This window comes from Buteo buteo, chromosome 2 (genome assembly GCF_964188355.1).
Source record: "Buteo buteo chromosome 2, bButBut1.hap1.1, whole genome shotgun sequence".
In the NCBI taxonomy this organism is placed as follows: domain Eukaryota; kingdom Metazoa; phylum Chordata; class Aves; order Accipitriformes; family Accipitridae; genus Buteo; species Buteo buteo.
The window spans coordinates 64070618-64087670 of record NC_134172.1 but is presented as its reverse complement, the minus strand read 5'-3'; the positions used below and the strand labels follow the sequence as shown (position 1 = coordinate 64087670).

At 35.8% G+C, this 17053-nt stretch overlaps 1 protein-coding gene across 6 annotated transcripts in view; it reads left to right on the top strand.

Moving 5' to 3' along the window:
- ITCH (itchy E3 ubiquitin protein ligase) overlaps positions 1-17053 on the top strand; it is a 66093-nt gene that overhangs the window by 34882 nt on the left and 14158 nt on the right. For 5 of the 6 annotated variants that reach the window (XR_012654563.1, XR_012654568.1, XM_075058715.1 and 2 more), the window contains exons 6-15: positions 2109-2151; positions 4249-4418; positions 5616-5850; positions 6952-7047; positions 8361-8535; positions 9517-9583; positions 11479-11563; positions 12947-13075; positions 13719-13791; positions 14785-14856. Coding sequence is in view for 4 of the 6 variants with exons in the window: in XM_075058715.1 (XP_074914816.1) it covers positions 2109-2151; positions 4249-4418; positions 5616-5850; positions 6952-7047; positions 8361-8535; positions 9517-9583; positions 11479-11563; positions 12947-13075; positions 13719-13791; positions 14785-14856 (1145 nt within the window). In the remaining 2 variants the exon portion in view is untranslated. The remainder of the gene's footprint in view (positions 1-2108; positions 2152-4248; positions 4419-5615; positions 5851-6951; positions 7048-8360; positions 8536-9516; positions 9584-11478; positions 11564-12946; positions 13076-13718; positions 13792-14784; positions 14857-17053) is intronic. The other variant, XM_075058722.1, reaches the window with a different exon arrangement.

The window sequence follows — 17053 nt, the reverse complement described above, 5'->3', positions numbered from 1 at the left end:
CAGTGTTTTAATAATTATAACAACAGCAGTTTCTATAACTTCCTGTTTGTAGAGACCAGAACTCTTATGTGTTTTTATTTGAGTTGGAATCCTCAGTGGAGTCCACAGTGAAGATTTTCAGCCTTACTGTAACGAAAATAAGATGAGCATCTTTATTTTCTATACTTTGTTAACTTACATCTAGCAATCCCAAACTTTAACGAAACCCTCTAGCTACCCTGTTTGATCTCATCATCATCATAATAATAAGTATTCTGCTCACTAGGGTTTATATTTGTTTTTCTTAAAATCTCATTTAAATAATAGATTTTATTCCCTGTGGAGCGCTGCAGAGAGGGATCCACTATTCTGTTTAGTTGGTGTCTTCAGATAACTAGTATGATTTTTAACTGAAAATCTTGAATACAGGTAAAATGTGTAATTACACTAAAATAAAAAGTGAGATGTTTTAATTCCATTGGTGCAGGACAGGCAAGGGAGCATTTTTGAGGGTATTGTGTGTTACAAAGTAGAAATAGGCAAGAGGTTATTTCTCCAGAAGGTAGCATTGAAGAGACTGTCTGCTGTAGCAACTACCTAGGCAGTTAATTGGCAATTTTTAGGCTTCTGGGGTTTGGTGGGGTTTTTTTGTTTGTTTGTTTTTGGGGGGTTTGGGGGTTTTTTTAGAAGACTAGAGGAAGTTGCCTTGAGTTTCCGTCTAAGTGTCATAGAAAACTTGAACACACTAGCTTTGTAACCATCATTTCTTAAAGCTTTTAGTCCATCTTTCTTTGCATCTTGTTAAAAGGATCAGTCACATGATCTGATGGTGTGGGATTTTTTAAAAAATAAAAGCCAAATGCTGGGATTGTGTGGGGATTTTAGAGCAGGGCTGAGGTGTGTTAATAGAAATATGTAGTGAAAGTAACAAATTTTCCTCCTATGCAATACTTGATTTTCATCTGTGCTTTCTTCCATTTCCTGAAGTTTACCTACTGAGAAAAAGGTGCTAGCAAGTAGAAAAAGGCATGCAGGTAGTGGAACTGAATACTATATAAAGTTTTGGGCTCAACAGTAAAGACAGACATTGACATACCAAGCCCAAAGTTCAGCAGAGGGTTCCCAGATAATCAGGGGACTGGAGCACATGAAGAAAGAGTTAAATCTTAAAGTAGTCTAACACATTCTTATTGTACAGGCTAAAGGTACTTACACGCAAATATGTTGTTTATTGAGTAGCTTTTTAAGTTAAGATTTCTGTATCTGGAATTAAAATTACTTCCGTGCACAGCCCACTAACAGCACATTATCATAAGCCTTTACATGACTACATCCTTGTCTTTGGCTTAGATCTGTACATAGTTCCCATCAGAATTGATAATTCATTTCTTTGTTAATGACATTTGTTTAATTCCATGGAAATAAATTATTTGTGCTGTCTACATGAATGAGCAGTTCTGTGCTGCATATTCAGGTATTGCAAATGCTGGCACAAAAGGCAAATATTTCCAAGCTGGCTGAACAAGCAGTTGCAAAAAGTTTGTAAATCTAGGCTGAGCTGCTATAATTCTGTTTGGAGTACAGCCGTATTTTGTACCTGCTTGAATGTCTTTATGCTAACTAATGTACAGAGAAAGGGAAAGGTCCAGGCTAGAGAGCCCCAGAAAACAAAGCCCCTGCAGTTGCTTGCTAGCCAACCAGAGAGAACATTTTAGAGAAGTTGTTGCCCTTCCTGCTCTGCCTGTCATCATTGAAATGGGAGACAATATGAAAAGCCAGCTCCACTTCAAGAATGGAGAACACGGCTTCATACTGCTACAAAGACAGGAAACAATGTTACTGAACTGTGTGTTTTTCGGAATATTAATACAGTCAAATGATATCCTGTTATGTCTTCCATAAAGTGAAAATATTAGTCACAGTGGCAGTGGTTTAAAAAAAATGTACACAAACATATACATAGACATGCAAAATGTATGCAGTTTTGAAATAAGACAGTATATAAGCAGCACATAGTGTATTACCTCCACATTTGAAAGAAATGTGGGCATTAAAGACTGCTTCTTTTCTTGGAAATGATTCAGAAAGTTTCTTATACTTCTGTTGTCTTTTTCTTTCTGGTATTTAAGGTCCTACACAGAATGATAGCTCCAAAGTAAAGAATGATACACGGTAAGACTTTTTTCTTTTTTTATACTGCCTTTTAGTGTTTGCAGTTTTGAAAGAGGAACTGTATGTTTTATAAAGGAGACAACTGAAAAAATTCTGAGCATGCCCTGCAACAGCATCTGTTAAGATCTGAGCATGTCCTAAACAAAAATACTGTACCATTGTATGTTCACATATTAAATTGTTTTCAATCTGAGCCCCATCTTCTAGCATCAGTTTGCCTCCATACCTGACTGATCTTTTGTTTTTTTTCCCTTCATGTTCCTCATCCTTCTCCCAGTGATTAACCAAAGTAAAATATAAAAAAAAAAATAAAAAATCCCAGTGGTGCATAAGTGGTACTGGTTATTTTTACACTGTTTTGCTTTATAGCATGGAGATACCAGTATTATATTTAGCTTTATTAAGAAGATACCAAGAGCTGTCTAGCAGTTGCAGTGTTTTAAGTCAATACCAGATTATGTGCCCTGCCTGCTGCTTGGTAGGATAAAAGTGTGACCATACTTGATGGTAGATTAACCTGCAATGAGCACCATACCACTTTAATTAGTTCCCAGTACAAGTATTTTAAGGATCTGTACAATGCACAACAATCGGATGACGCCTGGAGTAGCCAAGTTAAATTTCACTGGTTTTTTAAATGGATTGTAACTCTCTTAGCTGTGTTGTCTGAAGTCTTCCCATGAATGTTGGGGTTTTTTTGTTCTGTTTCCTTTTCGTGCTCAGAAGAATGTTTCCATGGTTGGGTATTCAGTATACCTGAGTGTGTGGTAGTATAATAATAATAATAGTAGTAATAGCTGATTTGGTTTTAGTACCAACCAGTGGGGGTTTTGTGTTCATTAATGGTCCATTTTGAGGATCATGTAAATGATCTGGAATATGTCTAGCAGTGGTTATTGTTATAATAATATGTTAGTGTATAATAGTGTTTTGATATGTATTATTGTACCTTAAGCCAACTGGTCAAATACACTAAAGATAAAAGGTTACACTTTTGACTTCAATGTTCAAACAGCAGCAGTATGCTTTCTGGGACTGAGGAAAACCTTGGTTATAGCTCTTGCAACTTTCAGATCAGTAATGATTTGTACATGCTTTCATAGTGATTTACTTTGGGGTTGGTGTGGTATGGTATGAATTATGTGCACCTGCTATAGAGCGAAAGTGTGTTTGACAATGATATTGAGGTCAAATGTACATGATTCTACTTGATCCTCTATGACTTCTGATTTACTTAGGCTTACCTACTGTTTTTTATTTTGTGTACATTTAAAGGAATGTAATTTAGAGGTACTGGGCTGAAACCAGTAACCTATGGTTTTATTACTGATGACCTATGTACTTGACCTGTCAGTCCACTGGAGTTTTAGTTGACAATCTTTTTATTTTGCTCAACATATTCTGAAAAGAAAATGCTTTAGAAGTAAAGATGTAGATACCTGTAACTCTGCTTAAGGAGCTACAAATATATCAAAATAATAAATTGCTGGGTATTACTGAACAGTAGAGAATGGGTCAGTACTCTATTTGGTTTGTTAATTCTTGTAAAGTTGAGAAGCTTATATTCATAGCTGTTTGTCAAAACCTTAATGCTTAGTCCTAAATTCTCCAGTCCTTTCCAGAATTGAGTTTAGGGGAAAATTGGTGTATGCATAGTTAAGTTTTGTAAAAATTTGAAGCATTCTGTGTGTTCTGAGCATACACTAGCCCTGTGGAGCAAATGCACACAGGCTGTTCTCAGGTGTTAGTCAGCTTCCCATCTCATTAGAGACAAGTGGAATTCATGGGTGGAAATAGCTGAGCAGCAACATCCAGAGCCTGGGCCTAAAGGCAGGTGCATCAAGTTGGGAAGTGAGAGGAGATTTCAGTGACAGATGTTATATACATCTATTTCACAACCTTTTCATCAGTTGAGGTTTCATATACCTCAGGAGATAAACTGTTAGTATGTTTATACAGTTGTATAGGTTTTTATAATTATTATGAATGTAAGAGTCTCACCTAATCATAACTATTACATTTTAGTGTCTTCCATAAAGTTTGATGTCACCCATAGACTATTAGAACAGTTCTCCTTTCTGTCTTTTCCTGCAAAAGGACTAACTCAAATGGCCTTGAAGGCTGTGAAGATGCTGCTCCCAATGAAAACAAGACTGTTAATGGCAGTGATTCTCCATTACTCACAAATGGAAACTGCAAACCTTCTAGACCTCCCAGGCCTTCTAGACCACCTCCACCCACTCCCCGCAGACCCACTTCAGTAGCTGGTACGTATTCTAGGGCCAGGTATTCATTTCAAAGCTGCACACTCTTTGAATGAACATTGTTGTTTCTGATGCTGATTTTTAACTACGTTTTTTCATGGTAAATTCTTTGGCATGTAACTTCTGAAGGACTATTTTTAAGCTTGCATTCAGTACATGTTGTTTAATCATTGTTCCTATTAGAAATTTCTTGCTTCAATGTCTGCTAAGTAATGATTGCAGAGATACTGCTACATACAGTGGGGCTGGGACCAAAAGAATGCAAATGAATGCTACTACTGCACTAAGAGATCCACTGAGTTTGAGGCTTGAAATGAAATCTAGTGAAGGACTCAGAACTGTCTCAAGTTGATAATATTAGGGTTTGAAATACTAGTTATTTGTTTCTACAATTCTAGTTAAATTCTGTGAAATAGCAGCACTTAAAACATTCATTACTCTTTTGCACTGAAATGGATAATTTTTTTTAATTTTATGTGATTATTTAAAAACTACAAAACTTTAGGACAAGTAGTCCTGAATAGTTAGTCGTTGTTTTTAGGGTAACTCCTTTATGCCCATACACTGCAATCTGTTTCAGTAGTCTCGTTATTACAATTGATAAATGCTGAGTCTGGATGCAAAACTGCAGTACAGTAATTATTTTAAAAGATTAATCCAGTGGAGTTCAGTAACAAGGCCTGACTCGTATACAACTTTTAATCCCACCCACCAAATGGCATTCAGAAAAAACTGAAAATGTTAGAAGAATGTATGTATTCCCCTCCCATTCCGGTAATTTCTTTCCATGCAATGTCAAATCTCTTCTTGAAAATTTTGTGCTTATTATCTCTTAAATCATTATTCTGAATAATAAATGGAAAATAATTAACTCATCAATGCAAGAAGGTAGTTTTTTGTTTATAATTGTTTAGTGTTTACAGAATGCAGAGAACTTGCTTTGGTAAATATGATTTATTCTATCAGAAATACCAAAATTGTGCTGTTGATGGCAGTTCTTGGATTAAAGCATATTTGCAAAGTGAGACAAAATTGCTCTTTAGTTCTTGTGTAAGCTGTAAAATGTGGCTGTATGTGTGCACTTTGAAATACCAGTTCTTGCATGTTTACTTTTGTGGTTTACAACTTCTGAAATAGATTGGTGATAAATATCAGTTAAAGGCTTTTTTTCTTCTGTCTTTGATATCTCTGACATCACAGCAAGTATAAATGGTCCTTCATCCACATCCACAGAAAGTGATGGGGCCAGTGCAGCATCGCTGGCAGGTACAGCTGCAAATACATCTTCAGAACAGAGCCCTGAGGGGGCAACAGCTGCAACAACAGCTCCTGCAACTGCTGCACTCACCACACCTCCAGTATCCAGACAAGTCCAGCCAGTAAATCCTCCACCTCAGGCGCTTACTACAGTCAGTCAAGGTCCTCTTCCACCTGGGTACGAGTTTAATGACTTTTTTTTTCTTTTTTTGTGCTGACCTTTCTGGTTTTACTTTATTTTACTTACCGTAGGTGTAACAAAACATTCATAACATCTGCCTTCTGCTGCATAACAACCCCCCAGCCCTGATATTAATTTGGAGGTTGTCCTAACTGTTTTGTCTGGTAGGCCTTCAAGCATGATTTATTCAAGAAAAGAATTAATCTTTCAGATATTTTTGATACTTGTCATACTTTCCCATGTCAGTGAAACATAGAAGTTTTAAATAGTGCAGCAGCTGTAGATAAGTAGAAGAAAATTTGCTATTGCAGTACATAATCTGCAATATGTCTTGAAGTTTCTGGACTCTGAGTGAGGGAAAGCAAAAGCTTACCAATGTGAATGGTGTAATTGGTGAAATATCTGCCTTAATTTGCAGGCAGTTGAACCAAAAGGTAGGAGAGATCTGAATTATCTCACTCACAGGACAACTGTGAAATATAAAAGCAGTCTTGAAAGCATCAGTTGTTGCTTTATCATTTTGATTTCATCAGAAATGGCAAATCAGCATGCTTTTTTTCCCGCACAATGTTACATTTGATGCAAATACAGGGGTAAGTCAGTATCGCAAATGCTGCTTATGCAGAAAATATGTGACCAGTGCCCTTATGATGAACTCTGCATATATGTGATCTGTGCAAAATTTGCATGTTTTGAGGATTTAAATTGAATTAATGTTACTCTAAAAGGGGATTATGCTCTACAGATTATTCTGTTCAACAGGTTATTGATATGCTTGAATACAAAACTTTGCTTCATTGCTTGCTAAAATTGTATGCATAGGCATGAATTTTAGCTTCAGTTTCCCAGAAACTGAAGGTGGTCATGTAGAATGTTTTTTGTATTCTAGTTGACACAGAATTACTGTTAATAGGAACGTTGAACCACTGTATATGCTACAGCATTTTGGTGCATCTCGTGATCCAAGTGTTACTTTCAAGCATTTTATTTAGAAATAAGCATTTTATGAAAAAAAAAATATTTCTCATCTTTATACTGTAGATGAATGGTTGGAGTAGTTTGATCTGGAGGAAGATAAAAATATTGTTTTATTTTCAGTTGGGAGCAAAGAGTAGACCAACATGGTCGAGTATACTATGTAGATCATGTTGAAAAAAGAACAACATGGGATCGGCCAGAGCCTCTTCCTCCAAGGTGAGCCACGTTAAGTTATAGGATTGTCTAGGATATGTCTGGATTTTTCAGAAACTAATTAACTGACAGTTTACTAAAGCTAGAAAGCATGTTTGTAAATAGAAATGTGAACCCAGTGCAAACAATTGCTCCAGGTTATCTCTAAGGAGTTCTGCAAAAATGTACGTAGTATGGAAAAGAATTGAACATCAAAAATAACAGAATCTGAATTTCCTGTCAAAGATTAAGCAAGTGAATCTTTACTGAGAAATGGATTTAAGTTAAAGACAATAGACAGCCCCAACTGTAAAAGAGAACCAAAACCACAGAAAAGTATTTTGGGATTGAGCTTGAGGAAGAATGCCCTTGGTTACCTCTTTATCCTGAGGTTACTGTTTGCAGTCCTTTGATCTTGTCTCAGGGTTCCCAGCTGCTAATTTACTATGCTTTTATAAAACAGCTTTGGTTATTAGGCTTTTCCAGCTGCTAGCATCAGAACAGCCAGTGATGTTAGTCTCTACACGGAAGCGGTGTTCACATTTGTTCTATGTTTCTTATTTTTTAAGGTATGTAAGAAAAATGTAAGAATTACTCTGTTGCACTTCATTCATACTTAAGTGGTTCACACACTACAGAATTACAAAGTAAAAACATGGGTTAGTAAAGAAAACTTGGTATTAAAGAACAAAAACTGGCAGACAGTCTCATAAAGGGAACCCACCTGTCATACTCAATTTATTTTTAACTTTTTGAGAGGATTGACTAGTGTATTACTTAAACTTACTCAGAACAGCAGGGTTTTCATTCAAGTTTTGTAAATAGCACTGATTTCATATGAACTGAAAATAATAAAAAAACCCCAATACAAAACCAAAACAAAACACCAAACCAAAACCCAATGCCCACACATTCCTTTTCTGCCAAATTAGAGTGTGAGGAAATCTTGCATTGTACGGTCCAAACTGCCAGGGTTTCTACTGTCGTCTTAGGAGAAAGCAGTAGATTATTTTCTAATGGGTTGGGCAGGATAAATGCAATAATGATGGTATAGTATTAACAGTGGTTTGTGTAGCTCTTGAAAACTATTTCAAAAAAGTACAGTAAATGGAATGAGTCTGACTTGGTATAATATGCAACAAAGTAGAAGTGATTCTTCTCAAACTATTTTAGCTCTTATATAGTTTTAGTGGAGGGTAAAAGGAGAAAAAAAAAAGCCTGCTCATGAGACAATGCTTTATATCCACTTCCAACATACTGCCTGTTCACCTAAAAGTGCTTCTGAGCCCTTAAAATTGTCTGCTATTGAGAGCTGTTGCTTGTAATTTTTTTAAAAGCTGGGAGCGACGAGTTGACAACATGGGGAGAATTTATTATGTCGACCACTTCACTAGAACAACAACGTGGCAGAGACCAACATTAGAGTCTGTCCGGAATTATGAGCAGTGGCAGCTTCAGCGCAGTCAGCTTCAAGGAGCTATGCAGCAGTTTAATCAGAGATTTATATATGGGGTAAGGACTATAATGATGACTAAAGGTTAAGTGAGAGGCATCTTTTTCAAATTTTCAACCTATTAGTATCTCTTCTGCATATTGAAAGTATATATGTATTTGGGTTTGAGGCATGCTTGTGTGTGACTTTTCTCCATAAAGATATCAGACTTTGTTTTGGTTTATTCTTTATGATAATATAGTATCTTTTTGTGTGTAGCATGGCAGGAAGTAATAATTGGTAACCTCAGTTCATGTCCTTGCAGTGACTGTAGGCAGCACATGCAGTGTGATGGTTTTTATTTGTCAGCTGGATAGGTGGTCGTCTTTGATAAAATTCGATGTATTATATTGATAAAAGCCATTGGTTCAAAACAACCTACAGCTTAGTAATAAGCTGGTTTATTTGTATTGTGTCTTGTATTGGCTTGGCCAAAGACCTGGAAGGTAAATAATCTCACAGGACATACATTTCTGCTTTGGGTAAAATGAAATATGCCCAGTGAATGTTATGAAAGCAGGGAAATTGAAAATAATCCTTCCAGAAATTTAAATCCATTGTTTACGTCTGATGAATAGTAGTCTTCAGATGACTCCAACTCATGCTACTAGTTTATCAAGAATGGTGTAGGTTCTAAATTTGCCATGTGTGTAGAGAGTAAAAATGGACCTCATAAATGGTGGTAGGGAGAACTGTACTGAATGCAGGAATGAAGTGGTTTGCTTTCTGATTGTTTTGGGTGCTGCTGTACTAATTTCCCTTCTGCGTAGGCAGGGGCACTAAACAAAGAATAATTATTTTCTTGGCACTGTAGTTAATTAAGCATGCCAAGGTCTGTAAAGTAGGCCTTCTCTGTGGAGAAAAATAAATTGTTGGCATCTTTGCTTATATGTAACATTAACAAAAATGCATTTACTTCAGTAATTTGTGATTGCTATGGTAGAACATCTGGAAAGCAAATGACAAGTCATTAATGCACCATTTGTTTGTGTGACTTGCAGAACCAGGACTTTTCATCCACACAGAACAAAGAGTTTGATCCTCTTGGCCCTCTGCCACATGGATGGGGTAAGACTGACTTGAAAGTGTTTTGTAATGCCATGTAATTAAACATTAAAGCATACTTCTGGCAAATTATTTTGTCAGCTGTTCTAGGCTAGTTTTTTAAAATGGAAATCTGTATTAAAAATCTTTTAAAATTAAATCTAATCAAATGTGCTGTTAAAACAGAGTCCTGACAAGGATGTGCAATTTCAAAGTAGATTAGAAGCTATAAAGTATTCTGTAACTATCATAATAGTTTCTTTCACACTGTCATCCCCTTTTTACCACTTTCATTAGGCGGGATTCCCTGCCACCATCCCGTTCCTGCCAAATCAGACTCCAAACCCCCTCTAAATCAGACTGCCAAATTCTCTCTCCAAGCTAATTCTTGGAGAGTTTTGTTGATCTGAAAATGCATTTTATAATGACAGCTAACCAATTCTTGACTTGCCCCTCTCCCTGTAATAAATTTGGTTTTGTACTTTACAGGGTTAAAAATTTACAATTAATATAATTGGAGGGGGTGTGTACAAAAATGCAAGTGTAAAAGTAATTTCTTGTGTGACTGTCAAGCAGATATAAGAATTCAAGTTTCATGATACATAGGCAAAGTTCTCAGAATTGTGTAATTTTAAAGCAAGTAATTAGTTGGCAGTTAGTCCTGGGTTTTTGGCTCATCTGTTTTTCAAACATAACTGTTTGGATTTTTAGTTCTGGTATTGATACAAGTTCATGCCATAAAATTGTTGTTCACCACACTTGTGCTTTGTTGCATTACATATATAACATTTCAAAGAAAGTTCTGTAGGCTGACATTGCCCAGGAAACAACAAAACTGAGTTGCCACATCATGTTGAAATCTGCTATCAGTGTAACTCTCATAGACAAGTGTCTACTTCCAGACTTCTCTTGTAAACTGAAGCTTTTTACCTGTGGTAGTCAGATTTTGGCCTGTTTTTATAAATTTGTATTCTATATTCCGTATTTCTCTTGCAACACTAAATAAAAATCGCATAAAGAGCTGCAGAATGGTACAGAAGACCAAGCAGGGGCATTTATCATAAGCTTTGTTCAATCACGGGCATACACTAAACTGAGAGAAAATATAAATGTATTTTCTTGGAAACTGCATTGATCATTTTCTATTCCCTGCTCATAATTTGAATATGAAGCCCTTGTACTTTCTTGATCCTTGTGTATACATCTGTTACCTGTTTTGTGTTTACAGTCTATATTGCTTGTAAGCTATGTCACCATAATTGAAGCAGCTGGAAATTTTCTGTGGAGAAAACAGCTTACATTTTTTCATTCTTCCAATTAATTTTTCGTACAACTGAAAAATAAATAGCATAGTAAAGGATCTTAAGACAGAAATTTCAACTTCATCAATATTTTAAGCCATATAAATTTTTAACTTTCAAAAGTACTGAAAAACCTTTTTTAAAAGTGCAAACAGTAGGGCAATAGATCTAGTGAAGGTAAATCTCCTGTGATGAGCTACTTCCTTCACAACAATGTTTATATTGTTGTTATGATGCCCAGAATATCTCTTGTGGTCAGGATTGTTGGTGTAAGCAGCGCAGGTGGAGGTAGCTGAACTTTTCAGGGTAAGAACTGAGATACAAAGAATTTACCTATGAATACCGTCAAGTGCAGCTTTTCACTGAGGGTAGGTGATGGTGCAGTTTCAAATGACTATTAGCAGTCAGTAGTATTAAGAGAGGTTCCTGTTTGTGAATAGCCAGTTAAAGAATAATGTCAATGAAAGTGAAAAGATGTTGAGTCAAAGGAAGTACAGAGAAATCGGCAGAGGCTGTGGCAGGGTCTGTTGATTGATTTTATGAATTTATTTTATTTGATGTAGTCTCAGCAATACATTAAGGAGGTATTGAATTTTTTTTCCTTTTGCATCTTTTCAGAAAAGAGAACTGACAGCAATGGCAGAGTGTATTTTGTCAATCACAATACACGAATCACTCAGTGGGAAGATCCCAGGAGCCAGGGGTAAGAAATCAGTTGGAGCTTCATGTAAGTCTGGAATTAAAATGTAACAAAGTAGTGAGACTGAGACCTAGGAAATGCTGCCCACAGCTGAAACATGGACTGTCCTACACAAAATTCTGTTGAAATATTAAAAGGTACTAGCCAAAATGGAAACTGTCAAAATATTACTTAGTAACAGTACAATTACTGGGAAAGTCTTGGTCAACAGCAGTAAGTTCATTCCCCAGAACAGCTCCTACTCTTTTTATAAATAAGACGCGCATGTATAAACATTTGTATCATTGGGGGAGTGAGGGATTTCTTTCATACAGTGATGGGATAGCACAGAGGATCCTGAATTTATTTCCTAGACAGTCAATAGCTAAAAGACAAAGAAGGCAAACTTGAAAAACTGCAGCACCCCTCCTCTTGCCTTTTAAAAAAAGGGGGGGGAGAAAACAAAAAAGACAGAAAGAGAATTTGAGGCACTACTAAAAGTAATGGAGTACTGTTTATTTCAGGCTCTGGTCACTCTGACTCTTTGAGGTAGGGAATGTAGGCAGGAAATTGAGGGTGAAGGGTATTCAATCGCAACTCCTCCTGTTTGAGCTGAAAATTTCCATTTGGTGAAGCAACTTCATCTGTCCTCCATAGAGAAGGAGTAAGAGGAGGGAGAGGGGAATAGCCTAGTATGTGTGGAGGGGTAATACCTGTAGCCAGAGATGACAACTTTTCCATCCCAATCACATCTGCAGCAGCTGACTGTGTGGAGAACACTATTATTCTTTATATAACCCAGCATGCTGGCTTCACAATTAGAAATGTGGTCTTACAATGTAGTTGTATGGAGGGAAGTCACTCTGAGAGCACTTTGGAGTGATACTACTCAGGTCTTCCAAATATATTGAGATCCATTTTTGTTTATACCAAAATGGAGTTGGAAGTTGTTGAAAAATCATACAAGATCAGTATTTGCATTTTCTTGTATTTTTGTCATTCTGAAGCTCTTTTTTGGCTGCTGTGATTATACATGAGGTACCAAAAGCTACTTATTAAAATTATATCAGTTTTTGATTAAAGATCTAATAGTTAGAAGATAAAATTCTGTTGTATAAGTGGAGGAAGCATCGATAAACCTTGCTTCTATTTTTCCCTTAAGTCTCTATTTGCCATTATACCAGGTAGTGCAACCAAATGAGATAATATTTATTTAAACAGTCATTTTGGTCTAATTGAGAGCTGACATGAAAATTTAAGAGGAAAAAAAGGCAGAATAAATATTGAATGGAAAGTTTCTCAATCCATAGTTTTTCTAGATCTGCCAAAATTTTTACTGTCTCAGGTATTTATCAACTGACAATGTATTTAGTTGATCAGTTACCCTATATTTTCTTGTATCCATAGTCAATTAAATGAGAAACCCTTACCAGAAGGCTGGGAAATGCGATTTACTGTGGATGGTATTCCATACTTTGTGGATCACAATAGGAGAACCACTACATATATAGATCCTCGCACGGGCAAGTCTGCTCTGTAAGTGTTTTTAACATTATACTAAGTTTTCAAAAATGAAGGTTAACATGCATCATTTTAAAAAGTTTTTTTCTCTTTGTACGTTTTTTTATGCAGAAAGTTTTACATGTAGTAATGCTTCTTAATTTTCTAGCTTTTTTCATCCACTGATAACTGTCCCTGAAGAAGGCTGTGTTTTGAACACTTTAGAATCCTTCCTGTCAAGTAGTATATAAGATCTGTGGGTAATGAAGGAGCTTCATCAGTACTGTTGATGACCAGATCCCTTCCTTCCAGTTACTAGTCTTTCTTTTTAAAAGTACGCTCAACCCTTTCTTTATTTGATTTTTAGGAATCAGAATGGAGTTAAATTCTGATTTAACTCCCAACTTAAATTAATCGAATGTCACCCCATCCTTACTGTTTGAATCTTTTTTACAGTTAATAATCAGATCCTGTTTAAAAAGTACTGTGTACGCACTCCACAATTGACAAAGGAAGATTTTTTTTTTTAGTTTAAAAACAAGAAAATTACACCCCAAAATCAAAAAATGTGAATAAGAATCTTCCAACTAGATGGCCAACTAAACCATACATTTGCAGGTTTTTACTTAAATTACAAAACCACTTTTGAAATTCATTTTTCTTCTTCTTTTGGTTCCAGAGACAATGGACCTCAGATAGCTTATGTGCGCGATTTCAAGGCAAAGGTCCATTATTTCAGATTCTGGTGTCAGGTACGGATTAATTTCTTGGGAGTATTTGTTTGCATTTTGGTGTTTTGCTTGCATGCTTTAAATGAACTCTTCAATTCCTTCAATACCTTGCAAGTAAAGGTAATCAAACTACTTTAAGGTTAAAGGTGACTTAAATTAAGAGGAAGTAAATACAGGACTTGTATGAACTTGTGTAAGCTTTAACGCTAGGTAAGCTATGGCTTTAGAACTTTTTAGAGTAAAGAAGAACATCAGTTTAGCTGCTTTTTTTTTTGTAAGTGGTGCATTTCAGAATAGTGTTTTCTTTCTGCTGTTAATAAGGGAATATATGGAGGCATGGTGTTTTTATAGTTAATACAAGATCTACTTTCTGCACAAATACATACCTCCAGAAGAAAATGCAGGGCATTTGACACCGAACATGCATTTCTAAACATTGAAGAATGTACTGTGTTGCACGTTAGCGTGCTCTAAAATAATATCAAATTCCAGTGTGTCAGTCTTGGTCCTCTAAACTCCATGTATATCAAAAGATTAAATAACTTGGTGTTTAGGAAAAAGTCTTGGGTTTAAATGCGTTCCAGTTTTCAAGAGTCAATGAATTATCTGTTGAAAAATAGCAGAGAGATTAGCCTAATTTTTCACTTTGAATTTTGTGCACAATAACCTAAATTTTATAATTTTTTTATTAACTTCTGGGGTAGAAAGACTTGCTGACTTAGAATATGTTACTGATCTTAATGTTTTCTGATGTCTTGTAAGAGTACAGTATTTGAACCTGTTCTAAGGAGGATCTGGAGGCATGTATACCTCACTGTAGATATCAATATTGGAAGCAATTTGTTCTTGGAGTAAATTATGATTTAAATATCTTGATTACTGGTTTTGGTTTATATGGATTAGTGAAATTCAACTGTACCTCTTCAAACAATATATACAACTTTTAACAGTCCCAACTCAGTATTAGAAACTTTAAGTGATTGTACACTTCACCTCTGAAAAATTTCATTTCAGCAACTGGCAATGCCACAACACATAAAGATTACAGTGAGCAGAAAAACATTATTTGAGGACTCATTTCAACAGGTATTGTATTAAAACATGTTGGTAGTGGGCATGAAAAGTTGAGTTGATTAAATTTATTGTCACATGTCATTCTTGACCCTTTGACGTCTTGCTAATGTTATTTTAACTGAGTCTTACAATAAAATACTAGTTTAATAGTTAGGATACATTCATACTTACATATTTGTTGCGGTTTAAGCCCAGCCAGCAACTAAGCATCATGCAGCTGCTCACTCACTCCTCCCTGCCAGTGGGATGGGGGAGAGAATTGAGAAAAAAAAAAAAAGTAAAATTCATGGGTTAAGAACAGTTTAGTAACTAAAGTAAAATATAATAATAATATAATATATAATAATAAAATAGAAAATACTAACAATAGGAATATTTTTGAAAAAAGAGAAATAAAACGCAAGAAAGACAAGTGGTGCAGAATGCAGTTGCTCACCACCCGCTGACCGATGCCTGAGCAGTAATCCATGCCTCCCAGCCAACACACCCTCCCCCCCCCCCCCCCAGTTTATATGCTGAGCATGACATTCTATGATATGGAATATCCCTTTGGCTAGTTCAGGTCACCTGTCCTGGCCGCGCTCCCTCCCAGCTTCTTGTGCACTTGCTTGCTGGCAGAGCATGGGAAACTGAAAAATCCTTGACTTAGGATAAGCACTACTTAGCAACAACTAAAACATCAGTGTTTTATCAACATTGTTCTCACACTAAATCCAAAACACTGTACCAGCCACTAGAAAGAAAATTAACTTTATCTCAGCCAAAATCAGAACAATATTAAAAGATCATGCTAAACTATGAAGTTCTGGCTCTAAAGGCTGATTCATCTGACAGAGAGGGTTATTTTGTTAAAGAATTCTGAGGAAAGAAAAAAAAATTAAAATCTGAGTTAATTTTGAGGGGAGTGCTGTGGCAGAGCAGCTCCTCATTCTCAGGAAGTTTTCGTGTTGCGCTTATGTTTGTTGGCACATTTTTCCTAACTGTGTTATATAAGCATGGGCTATGTACCAAAATATATTAAGTTGATCTCAGTCTGGGTGTTATGGGTCCTTAAATGAGTAATGAAATGGTTAAAAGAAAACAAAAGTATTAATTCTATTTAGATTATTAGTAGCAAAATTCCTATTAATGTCTGTAGACCTAAACCATGGTTAAAATTTGTTCCTATACAATATTTTTAAATGCTTTTGAATTGTACTATTACTTTTGAATGTTCATTGTGGCAATAAATCACTCCCATTGCTTGTTAAATTGAAGCCAAAAGCAGCTCTTTGTCAGTCTAGTAAGATACATAGAGACAGGCTTGGAAGTGCATGGAACAATTCCTCTTGGCAGATACTCCTCTTGAACACTTCTGTATTTTTCTGACTCAAAAGTAACTTAAGAAAATGCATACCTTATCTAAGAATATAGGAACTTTTAGCTTCCTCTGTCCCTAGCTGAATTGTTTTTTCCTATATGTCTTCAGGCTTCATTTCTTGTAGGAATTATCACAGATGTGTCAAGCCAGGAAATTTGAACAAATAGAATAGTATGTTTTGAGACAAATATATTCCGAAATAAGGATTAATGCTTTCTTGTTCAAATTACTGTAAAGTGGCTTAGCAGAAGCAACAAATAGTGCAGCTGGCTAGTCTTTTCTTTTGGAACAATGACATCTTCAAATAGAAGGGGTTAGAAGGGGACAAAATAAATCCTGTAACTGAAAGTTAGCTCCAGCCTTATTTCTAAAATTGCACTTGGTCCTTTTACGGTAACCATAGAGGTTATAAAATTATACTGTACTGTAAAGAATCAAGAGGGAGATTATGTAAATATCAGCAAACCTAGGTTTCCTTAGGAACACAGGGTGCCTTATCAATAATTTAGATGACATAATTGCAAAGACCTGAGTTAAGTTTTTTATACTTGTTAGCCATTGATCATTTGCAGATACCTGTTGGGGTTATAATTTTTTTGGTGATGATTACTACAGACATCTAGGAGAGATTTGAAAGTGCAAATCTTGATCCAAATTCTGTGCCTCTCGCTGCAAACAAAAACTTAAGGTTCTTGGAAACACAAAAGTGCTATGTGAAATTTTTTTATGTAAACCTACAACAGTTGACCAAATCAGCGTAATTACAAATTTGGTCATTGTATTAAAACCAGCATCAGTAAAGTTCCTTAGCATTTAAGATTCTTCCTAACTTTTAAAAAATAAGCAACA